At 44.5% G+C, this 12,194-nt stretch overlaps 1 protein-coding gene across 1 annotated transcript; it reads right to left on the reverse strand.

The window, feature by feature from the left end:
* Positions 1-3,785: 3,785 nt before the first annotated feature.
* On the reverse strand, positions 3,786-11,808 carry LSM11 (LSM11, U7 small nuclear RNA associated; the record flags this gene model as incomplete). Its single annotated transcript, XM_082291738.1, has 4 exons — positions 3,786-4,940; positions 6,434-6,517; positions 7,267-7,406; positions 11,394-11,808. 4 exons carry the CDS (start codon positions 11,806-11,808, stop codon positions 4,554-4,556), a joined length of 1,026 nt encoding a protein of 341 aa, XP_082147864.1. The 3' UTR covers positions 3,786-4,553.
* Positions 11,809-12,194: the final 386 nt, after the last annotated feature.

The following is a 12,194-nucleotide window of genomic DNA, read 5'->3' on the forward strand; positions in this document are numbered from 1 at the left end:
GAAAACATCCTCATATTAATTGGCAGTATTTGCAGTTATGCTCTGAGGCAGACACTGGCATGTACCTGAGCAGCTTCTCAGGCAAGAGCTGGCCTGGCTGAGGGAATCACTGCATCTCCTCTGAAAAGGTGCAGGACTCTGCCTTCCAATTTTATCCAGTGGCAGAGCTTGCAGTGTTGAGTTGGTGGTTATAACTCTGATCTGTTTAATCAAAGACAGGAAGTTTACCTGGAGATAAACATCTTCATAAACTCAGTATTTTCAGTCTGCTGTCCCTGCTCCATTCTCCTTCAAGATTCTGGATGAAATCATTTCCACCTGTCTCATTTAGGTCAGCGCCAGTAAGAAACAGGGTGAGTGTGGGCAGCATGTTGGACAGAATGTCAAGTTCAATAAGAATTTGACATTTTTTTTTCTCTGCCTCTTTTTATTCTGCACACTCTTCACCCAGCGATTCACAGGTGCAAGTGGGTGACTGCAACAGCAAACTAGGAAAACCTAGTACTTTGTGAAGGAAAATAAATAACAAAATTATTTTTCAAGTTTCAAAAAATTGGTTTACTCCAAAAAGTAATATTATCAAAGATAAATAATTCTTCTGACCAAATAATTCCAAAAATCAAAGAGAACAGTATGAAAATCACGAATAGCCAAAGGCTCTCTGGACTCAAAACTGGGCAGGGTAACATTCCTTAGGGAAGGGTAAAACCCAGTGGGCAGTCAGGCTTGTTCCTGCCGTGACACTGCCCTGCGGAGGGAATGCTGCAAAGGAAACAATGAATCCAAACACTGAAGGATAAGAAGCAGATGGAAAACAGCACTCAATGATTAATTCAGTAATCACCTGGGGGAGGACATGCTAAGTACCTCACTCTAGGTCAGAAAAAAACCTTCCAGGCAATTAATAAGCTGGACAAGCCAGTTGAGAGAAGGAACTAAACCCCCATTTTTTTACAAGCTCCTTTTTTTCCCTTTGGCCTTACCTTTTCTACTACAGCCTAAGAAATGTTTGATAAAAATGAAGCACATGTGTAAAAACATTTCCTAAAACCTAATCTCAGAAATTAGAAATTATTTTAAAACTTTCTCAAATTATCCCAATGCTTCTTCGAAGTTATTGCAGAAAACTGCTCCCTGTAGTAACTGGGTACCTCACCCCCAACACACTTTAAGAACCACTGCTGAGCATCAGGCTGAGCAAAGTCCTAGAAATACAGGACAGGTGGCAACCTGTGGATCCTTTCCAGGGACTTCTTCATATCTGCCCAAAGCTTTTCCACTCTCACCTTGCTCTCTGTTTCTTACTTTTCATTGATTTGCACAAAGACTTTGGTGTGTCTGTGCTCACAGCATCACTGCAGCAAGAGAGGAAGGGCTGGGAGCAAAAACCTTTTTGAACGAAAATTTTATCTTGAGTTTGGAAAACAATAGAAAGAAACAACCAGAAACAATTTTTAAAAAACCAAACAAACCAAAGCTCATTTGTTTCCAAAGGTTGTTTTCTTTTTCTTTTTTTTTTTAAACAGATTTAGGAGAGCATTTCAGTGAGGTAGAAGAATTCCTTTCAGAACATGACATTCAATTTTATTTAAAGAGAAACATTATCTGAAGTATTGAACATGCAAGTGAAACCACACCTACAGGATCACTTGCTTCATCACAATCATGATGCTTGAAATAGACAAAATACATAAGATAGCATTTTAATAATGCATTTTTTAAAAGATACAGTGCCAGAAAAGGTGGGAAAAGGAAGACATTTGGCAGATCTGAAGTTGTAGAAGAGGAAGCAGCAGTATTTAGGAAGCAGCTTGGAAATAATGAGAAAGGCGGACAGGAAAGTAGGAAACAAATGAAGAACCAACAAATAATTCCTTAAATCTAAACTGGAAGAGAGAAGTTTAACCAACTTCACAGATGAGAGGAGGAACATTTTAATAATGAGGTAGTGCAAAAAATGTAGATAAACTATAATCCTTAACCAGGTTTGCTCACCAAGGTGATGATTCTGGAAGAACAGGTCAGGGATGATATAAAAATCAAGGCACCAACTCAAGTCTCAGCACCAGCCTTTTTTGCAAAATGTTAACAAAGAAACTCCTAGATGTAAAGCAACAAACATCTGTAAGGTTTCAGGGAAAAATCTCTTATGAAAGGAAACACTAAGACTTCCAGCAGCAACTGAGAACTTGAGGAAGTGTCAGTCAACAAGAAAAGGCAGCACGACCACAAAAATATTCACAGTAGTTGTATCTTAGTTAATGCACAAGGCAACATAAACTAGGCAGACAAACAGAATTAAGAATATGAGGTGAAGAAAAGCGAGAATTCAATGAGATGTCATTGTGTGTCAGCCTTTGGTCAAATATGAAGGAAAGAGGAGAGCTCAAAACCAGTGGCCTTTGGTACTAGTGGAAAAGGCAGAGAGGAGTGATCCCAAGCAGCTGAAATAAAAATAAAGCTGCAAGAAAACAGAGGGGAAAATCCTCACAAACAAAACATAAGGAAGAAAATATTCACTTGCAATAAAAGCTGCTGGGAAGTCAGGACCAAAGATAAACAGCTTGTTTCTAGCTTCACATATTTCTAGTAATTTGTGAGGGTTCTGGTTAGTACACAGAAAGCCAACCAGGAGAGGGTGCAGAAAGCCAGGGCAACAAGAACAGTCTTTTTAAACCAGAGTCTAGAATGTCCTGAGGAGACAAAGTACTGACAGGAGAAAGGGAAAAAAAAGAAAAAAAAGGGAGAAACTGCAGAGTCCATGAACACAAACAGTCAAGAAGGGAGGGGAAACAAGAATCTCCATGAGAAGAGTCTTTTCAGTGCCTAGTCTCAGTTCACAGAGGGATGGGATTACAGCAGTAAAGCAGTATTTGATAAGAAGCTGTAGAGAGTATTTATTTTTTTTCTTTTCTTTTTTACCCTTGATGAAACTATTTTGCCTCAACAGTACTTTTTATTCTGTCCCAGGCTGAACTTGGCTTTGAGCTCAGCAGCCGAGCTCATCAAGCCCCATGTCATGTGAAATGTTGACATAAGTTTCAGGCTCCCCCAGAGGCAAACAGCTGCTTTGTGTGTCCAGAATGCCTGCTAAACGATTTCTGTGATTTGCTCAAACACCACACATACCCCTAACGACCAAGCAAGCACAATGCTGCATCTGCAGCAACAGAAATCCATGTCACCCACAGTACAGCCACTCAATTTGAGAACTCAGGACGTCTACATGCAATGTAAGTCCTGCTATGACTTTTGAAGCAATTTCCCAACTTCAGCTTAAACACACAGAGCTGCTGCAAAGCACAAGGCAGTTGAGATGAATACAGAATAGCAGCATGAGATCTCCTTTGACAACAAAGGGAAGAGACTACATAATGGAACAGTTACATTTACCCTCAAACTTCTGCACGTGGATTTTTTGGAAAGCAGTTTATACCTACAGAACCCTGGCCTGATCTGCAATAATTTAACAGCCTTGCTAAAATGAAACACTGATGAGTTGAGTCTGACTTCTATACTTCAAAACCTTTTCAGGCACTCTTCAAAGCTCAACTGGAGTTAGATGATGCATCCCTCACATGGACAGGAAAGACCCATGAAGATTCCTGCTCCATAAGAACGGCTGGAGACACAGCAGCTCTGGTTTCAACAGAGGGAGCCAGAAAGGCGTTTAAGTACAGGACGGGCGTGCTCAGCACAAACACACCTGAGAACAAACCAATCTTTGCCAGCTTCATTGTTACAATAAGTAGCAAATGGGTGAAATACAAAAGGATAGGTTTCCATCTGCATCCACAGCATTCATAGGTAAACTCCAAATAGGGAGGTCTCTGGATCAGCTACATCATCTGCTTGCTGGTGACACAGGACCAAAGTACAGCATTACAAAGAGAGCCTAAGCTTTGATGCTGGAAACAAGTTACAGTCCTGCCATCACTCACATTAAAAGAGCAGTTTACAATTAAGAGGTTTCCTATCACACAGAGCATTACAGAGCTAACTATAGCAGAGGCCTGTAGCCAACAGCAGGATGTGACTCCTGTTTTATAAACTATTTCAAAATGACTGTCAGAATTATGTCTGGAAGATAGGACATCCATGTAACAGCAGCAGATAAACTTGATTTCCTTAGCAATTTCCTCTTGATATTACTCAGAATGTGCAAAAGAGCATTTCTGATTTATTGCAGGTGCAGATCCTGTCCTTAAATGTGTGCCTCAAGTAGCTCCTGTAACAGAGTACACCGAAATTCTCTTCCAACCCTCTCTATTTAGCTTCTTTTTAAGAAACAGTGGGATCTGTTTCTTAACTCCCTCATACCACAGAAACAACTGCATTGCTGACCTTCGCCTGAGACCCCCAACCGGGATCTAAGGAGGCTGCTTTGGCATCAAGCCCAGGATGCTCAAGTTACAATTCTTTCCCCTGCCTTGTTGTGGCAATGGGAAACCAGCCATGGTACCATCCTACTCAATGACAACTCTAAATAGCAATGGGAGCTGCAGCAGCAAGTCATGCTATCAAATAAATATGCTGACAAAGGCTCAGCCAAGTCAATGTGCTAAATGGACAAGCAAGACATTCTCTCCTCGAATAAAGATCTGGTTTATGTGGCGTGTGAACACCTGCTGATAATCCACCTTGGGCCTCCTTCTCCTCCGGGACTGGCTCCTTGCTCGGGCCCCACTAGCACTGGCCCCCTCTGTGTGGGCAGTCCTGCTGCCCACATCAGCTTCACTTCTGTCACCTGAGGTCTTCTTTTCTCCAGCTCTGACCGAGTGTTTCTGCCTCTCACGCTCCTCTTCTGTTCTCCCTCGTCCTGATCCAGCTTTCGAACTCAGTGTCTGAGAGTCATTTGTCAGGGCCAGCTCCTCTGAGACAGTCTTTGAGTCAGCTCCCTTTTTCCCCGAGGATTCCTGCAGCTTGAGTCTGTCAAACAGCTGTAAAAGGACATTTGTATCTATGACCACACTTGTAAAACAAGAGAGGCCACTTGTTCCACCCTTCTACATTGCATTTTCATCTACAATCCCAAATCAGAGCTCACAAGACACAGTGACAGATCTCCACCAGCAATAAAGACCATGCTTTCTTACCAAACAGTGACAGAAGGTGAATGGGTCTCTTGCATGGTCATGATTGTCTTAATGCGAGCACCAAGGAATTTAATCTGGGGAGCAAGAGTGTTACGTGGTAGCCTTTAACTTTGGTCAGGAGCAACAGAGATACCAAGTTGCTCCTACAGCTCACTTTTTCCCATGCTCTTTTAATGTTGTCAGACAGTTTTAGAGAGATTTCCATCCTTGTGTCACGAATCCCTAAGATAAGGGGCCTCCAAAGGGTGCATACTGAAAAACTGAGGGATCTTTTGTGTTCCCTAAAACAAATTAAAAGATGACATGTGGGTATTCTGGGAGATGAGCAGACCACAAACAACAGAAAAATAATAAAAGCTACAGCAGCAGACCCAAAGCACTGTATGAACTCATTAATCTAAGAATACATGGTGGTGAAACTGGAAAAGGAATTGCTTTTACTCTGGCAGCAGACAAGCTTTTACAAAATAATGACAAATGAGATTTTTGGTTAGCCTCTCTCTTCCCACCAACAGGATGGAAAGCCAACCCCTGTGAGAGTGAGCTAAAGGAACAAAGACAACTTGATTATTTTTAACTAATCTTTAAAAAAAATGAAGGGTGGGATCTATCAGAAAACAGATTTAAATGGCAGGAATTTGAAAGCAAACTCCTGACAATGAAACAGTTTAAATGTTTTTGTGATGCTTCTCTGATGTTCAAAAGGCCCAGAGCTGTTGCCATTCAACGGGCACATCCCTGTCACATTTTTTTTTCCCTTCATTGTTCATAAGTTCATCTATCATCTCTTCAGTTGTCAACGTGGTAAACAACTCTATTTGCAGCTGGATCCTAGAGAGTGGAGAGCTTTGGAGATCTTGGGCTTCACAGTACCCAGACTGGAAGCTCAAGTGGCCAAAGAGCTGTGTTGTTTCTCTGGCTGCAGACACAGGCTTGTGTCATTAGGAACATCAGTACCAGCGGGATGCTCTGCCATATTCCCTGGCAGGACAAATGTGGACCTGATCAGTCACAGGTGCAAAAAACACACAGAAAAAATACATCAAAACCCACAGAGTGAGCTTCTAGAAGCTCAGCACATTACATTAAGCAGTGGCAGCAACTCTGATCTGATTCTAAAGTGGAGCTTTAGTAAGACTGAACTACTAAAATACTTTCAGAAAGGTTGGAAAACGTTTTGGGTATTTTTTTTCTCAGTTCAAGTTATTTTAGAGTCATCTGTAATAAAAGGAGGTAAAATATTTCAGATGCAAACATGGCTTCCCAATCAATGCTCCCCTTTCACTACTTTGAAAAAGGAGATCCTAGTAAGAAAGAAAACAGGAGATGTCACCTACTCGGGTCAGTGAGAGCTGAGGTTCTGCATAGAAGGCTTTGCCCATTACTGGTTTCCTGTAAGTCTCATCCACATCTGTCAGGGCCTAGAAAAAGATAAAAGAAACAGAAAGATCAAACTTAAAATAAAACATGAAGCAGCTTTGGACCAGCTTTGTGTCAAAGCATTATGAAATTATATTCTGAGAGAAAATCCATCCCAGGAACAGGCTGTGCTTTGGAGCTGGTTTGTTAATCATCTAAATTGTACTGAGGTATAAAAGCAGCAGAAAAGTTCATTCTGCATTACTTGCAAAATCTCTGTGATCCTTGCCTGCAAAATCCTTCCTCCCTCCCCATTTCCAAACTTTTCACACCTCCAGGCTCACAAATACTTAATAGCTGCTCTTCCATCTACTGTCTTTAAGATCTTCACAAGGTAGAACACAGGGAAAAGCTTTTGTAACTGACAGCTCAGTGATGTTAGTGAAAGAAAACAGAAAAGCACCTACCACTACAGAAAGACTGGGTTTTGCAGAGAAAGCTTTGGAAGCTTCTGATATTCTTCATATTCCACCTTCCTGTGTTCTTATGCAAAACCTCTGAAGATGCTGCAAACTGTTCAAAGCTTCTCTCTCAGCTAAAACCTCCCTAAGATGGTTTGGCACCTCCCAGATGTACCAGTCCAACACCAAGCACCACTTACATCTCAAACCCAGCACTCAGTGCCAGAGCAAATAAGTTTGTGAACCACAAAAGCACATTAACCTTCTCCGTGTGTTATTTGCTTAAACCTGTTGCAAATTTCAAGTTTTCAATATAACAGTTACAAATCAAGGGCTGGAATAATAATTACCATATTCCAAAATTTGTCAAATGCAACCAAAAACCCTGTGCAGACTCCACGAAGCCCTTTGAAAGTGCGGATGTGAACATTGATTCTGACACCATCTCGGACACAGCGATGAAGTTCCCCCAGTGGGCTGCCTTCATGGACTAGAACAGAAAGAGAACATCATCAGTCTTCAACCAAACATACAGAATCATAGAACAGAATCATAGAATGACTTGGGTTAGAAAGGATCTTAAAGATCATCTTGTTACAATCCCCTGCCATGGGTAGGGACACCTTCCACTATCCCAGGTTGCTCAAAGCCCTTTCTGACCTGACCCTGGACACTTCCAGGGATGGGGCAGCCACAGCTTCCCTGGGCACCCTGTGCCAGAGCCTCACCACCCTCACAGCCAAGAATTTCTCTCTAATATCTACCTAAACATCCTCTTTTTCAGTCTGAAGCCATTCCCGCTTTTCCTGTCACTACATACTCTAGTAAGAACTCTCTCCTCAGTATCTATCTATCTAAAAGACATGTAGAAATCCACTCCATGTACAAGTACTGGCAGACCTTGGCACAACACTTGTGTTCATAACAATAGCAATGAGAAGCCCCAAGCACTGTAACACACTGTGGTTGCCATTACCAGACCACCAAAATTCTTCTTACAGTGGGGACAGCCAAGACTTCAAAAATATGAAGGTTTTGCTTTACATAGCCCACAGCCAAATCAGCCTTAGCTGAAAATCTTTTTGCTACATTTCAAAAACATGCCAAGTAATCCTAACTGTAAATAAAAGTGGTTGAGAGGGAACAGAAAGCTCATGGGGGCAGAGTTAGTTCCACAGAAATGACAAATGCCTGGTTAAGGCTACCTCAGATTAGTTACGAGCTGTGAACAAAGAATCGTAGCAGATGTGTTCCTTTTCTTTACAAGGGGATCTCTGAAACAATGAATGATTCAAAATCCTTCAATTTACTAAACTGGACCAGTTTAAACTGATGAAAATGTATTGTTTCAGCTAAGATTTCAGCAGCCAGCTGAACATCCTTCAAAGTCATACAAGTCTTTGGCAAAGAAATAAAATGATTCCAAGGAGCAGCCAGCAATTAAACCACGCTAAACCCCAGGACAATAATGCTTTTAACCAGGGCAAAAAGAGTTCAATAAAACATACAGCTTGCCTGGCTCACCCAAGCCTTGTCTGCACACTAGAGATCACTGCAAGTGTAATTCATCTAGAGGGGTAGATATTATTTACAACTTCCACCCATGCCTTGGTACCCGTTTGCTTGTGCAAACACAGCCCCAGGACTGCTGTACAATTCCTACTAAGAGTCAGGGAAAAGACTTGGTCTAAAATCTCACACATTTCTTCATATTAATAAAATATGTGAGACAGAGATGATCTCTCACCTTGTGCCTTAGGGACTATGGATTCAAGGTTTGATTTGCACACCAGAAAATGCTCCCTGTGAGTGTAAAGTGACTGTGTAAAACAGCTGATCTGCAGGACTCGGCTGCAGGGTAATTCATGGCCACAGCAGGGAAATCTAAATCAGTTTCCTCTGAATTAACCTAATCATATTTATTTTTTGAGATCCATTGTCTTCCTGCCAGCCCCCTCCAGCTGAATAACTGGAGGAAATTGGTTTCACACAGAGCAGAAGCTGTCTCAGCACCTCCCAGCCTTGCTTAGGGGGCCTTTCCATGAGTCTCTGTGTCTCATTCAGCTGAACTGATAACAAACTTATGTTCTGGATTGACAGATCCATCACAGGAACTACAGATGACACCATCACAATATCAAATGGATGTTTTCAATCAGAAAACAGTATTTTTTCTAACCAACCCTGAGAATTTACATAATCATATAAAATCTAGGGTTTATTTTTTTACATTTTAAATTCTAATATTCCTTTTAAGTAGGGACATTATCTGCAACTTCTTACAAAATTTCACATACAACCCCTCTTTCCCACTACACCTCTGCCTCTCAGCACCCAGGAAAACACTACACAGCTCTACCAAATCCACACTCTGCCCACTTTTCCTTGCATGTGCTCCTCCATGGCAAACCTCCAGCTTCACCTGAGCAAAAGGGCAAAATGCATCATCCAAAACCCCTTCAACAACCTGACATTCTCGCAAAAAACAAAACCAGCAATGCAAGGCATTTATTTTTGGAACACACCTCCTCTGCAAGCACCAAGGGCTGTAATGAGCAGGCTCTGCACACAGCTAAATCTGCCTGTGCCTTCTGTGTTGTTAAGTACCAGCATTAACAATTTTTCAATAGACAGGGAAAAAAGTTACCTAGTTGGTACTCAAAATTCAACCCCTATTTGTATAAAATAAGCACATGCTTAATACCAAAACTCTGAAAAATGACCCAAAAACTACTGTAAGCAGAGGGCAAGTACCCCAAAAGGGTGAAAATAAAGATCCAAACTCTAGTTAAGTTCAAGTCCTTGTCCTCAGGGCAGACTCTATTAAGAGGCAAGATTAGAAAAACCACAAGAGAAAAGTCAGAACAGTTGAAATAACCTAGAACACTGTCAAACACCTTCCCACCTGCCCTGCACATGAGTTCCCTGCCCCTTGGTAAACGCAAAGAAATGATAAATCGCTCCTCCTGAACAGATCCAACACAGTCCAAGCTCCAAACACAGACCCACCTGTGCTGCAGACACCCCCCATTTACAGGGAAAGCACACAATTTTGGCTATAAATCACTCTTGAAACACCCTAGGCTGCTGAATAGCACCTTCTGTATCAGTTGTGCCAGTCTTCTTTGAAGTCCAGCTATGGATGTGTGGATATTAAGTATGTGCTCTTAATGGTTCTTAATTTTTACAGGGTTGGGTTTTTTAAATTTTCATCACAACCGCAAGCTGAAATGGTTTATATTAAAATCTGAAATCAGTATTTAAGATTAATCAGAATTTAAGTTTTCTGGAAATCCTTTGCAAACAGAACCTCTGCATTTGTGCAGAGCCCTGTGACACTTAAGATCACACAGTATCTATAGCAATGAACACATTGTGTTTTAGTGCCTAAGCAAGAAAAAGGTTTTGCCTTGGGCATTCAGAATTGGACATTTTGGGCCTTGCCTTTTTAGAAACAAAAAATTAAGGCAACGGTGAAAAGATAGTTGGATTCCAAAAAGAACCCCAGTATTTTTAATTAAGTACACATAAGTTACATCTCACCTAACAGCAATGCCATTTGATTCTTGGTGTGGGGGCACAAGTAGCACCTCTTCATGTTTAGGAGGTATTTACCCTGACTGCATGAATTGATTTTTACAAGAAATTTGTATCATCATCACAACTGATGAATTTAGCTATATCACAGCTATCTCACACCTCAACCCACTGTTCTGCCATCATGTTATCAGAAATGCCAGTATTTCTGCCTGCAGGATGTTTGGTTAGCAACAAGTAACAGCAATGTGTTACAGACTCACCCGTGGTTACGATTTAACTACACCCTGGACTGACTCAAATACCAGTCTTGGTTTAAAATAGTACTTTTGAGAACACAGCAGTGTCTCATCCCTTTTCTCCTTAAAACCAAGAGAATGTACGTAATTAACCAATTAACAGAGCAGGACATCACCACAACAAAGTCAGTGTCATCTCTGTGTGAGCAGCTCTGTGAAATGCTGTTCCTCATTCCTGCACACCATTTCAGAGAATCACGGAATGGTGTGGGTTGGGAGGAACCTTAAAGCCCATCTCGTTCTCATCACCCTGCCATGGGCAGGGACACCTTCCACTACACCAGGCTGCTCCAAGCCCCGTCCAACCTGGCCTTGGACACTCCAGGGATGGGGCAGCCACAGCTACTCTGGGCAACCTGTGCCAGTGCCTCTGCATCCAAGTGTCATTCCCCATCAAACCAAATCATTCCCCTCACACCACCCACCGCACCTCACTGTCACCCAATCCCTTCCGCCAGCCATCGCTCCCTTCTCACCCACAAACTCCATCCCAACCCTACGCCGGGCCCAGCCGCAACCCTCGACTCACCTCAGCATGACCCCGGCCCCGGCCCGGCCCTGCCCTCACACCCTCCGCCTCCCCCTCAGCCCTGGCTCCCCGCGCCCGCCCAGCCCCGGGGCCGCGCTGCCCGCGCCCTTACGGGGCATCCTGGTGAGGACATTGCGCGGTGCCCGTCGTCGCCGCCGTGTCGCCGTTCCGCCTTCAGCCGCCTCCTGCTCGGGGCCCGCGTTGACCATGAGGCTGCGGAGGCGCTGGATGCGCTCGGGGTCGGCGGCGGGCGGGCCCCGGCGGGACGCGCGGCTGGCGGGGGCACCGCGGCAGGCGGGGGCGGCGCGGCGGCCGCGCGAGCGGCGCAGGCCGCGCTGGAAGCTCTCGTACTCGGCGAGGTTGTTGAAGCAGGGCGCGCCGGGGAAGGGCAGCGGCGTGCGCGGCGAGTAGAGCGCCAGCAGCGGGTCGAAGCGGCTGGAGCTCACGTCCAGGCGGCCGGGGCTGGGCGAGCGGCGGCGGGGGTCCCGCGGCTCCGCGCCCGCCGCGCCCGCCTCGTCTTCCTCCATGCCGGGCTGCGGGCGGCCGCACTGCGCAGTGCCGCCGCCAGGGAGCGCTGCCGCGCAACGCCGCCGGCCTGAGGGCGGAGCGGCCGCCGGCCCGGGAGCGGCCCGGGAGGGGCCCGGGAGGAGCCCGGGAGCGGCCCGGGAGGGGCCCGGGAGCGGCCCGGGAGGGGCCCGGGAGCGGCCCGGATGCCTTTCCGCTGCGTCCGGCACCGCGGTACAAGAGACAAGGAGCTGCTGGAGAGCGTCCAGCAGAGCCCGCAAAGATGGTGAAGGGTCTGGAGCATCTCTCTTTTATGAGACAGACTGCGGGAGCTGGGCCTGCTTAGCCTAAAGACTCAAAGGGGTGTATCAAAAGGGTGCTGCCAAACTCTTCCTGGTGACAGGACGAG

Source organism: Coloeus monedula (genome assembly GCF_965178545.1).
Source record: "Coloeus monedula genome assembly, chromosome: 15".
Taxonomy (NCBI): domain Eukaryota; kingdom Metazoa; phylum Chordata; class Aves; order Passeriformes; family Corvidae; genus Coloeus; species Coloeus monedula.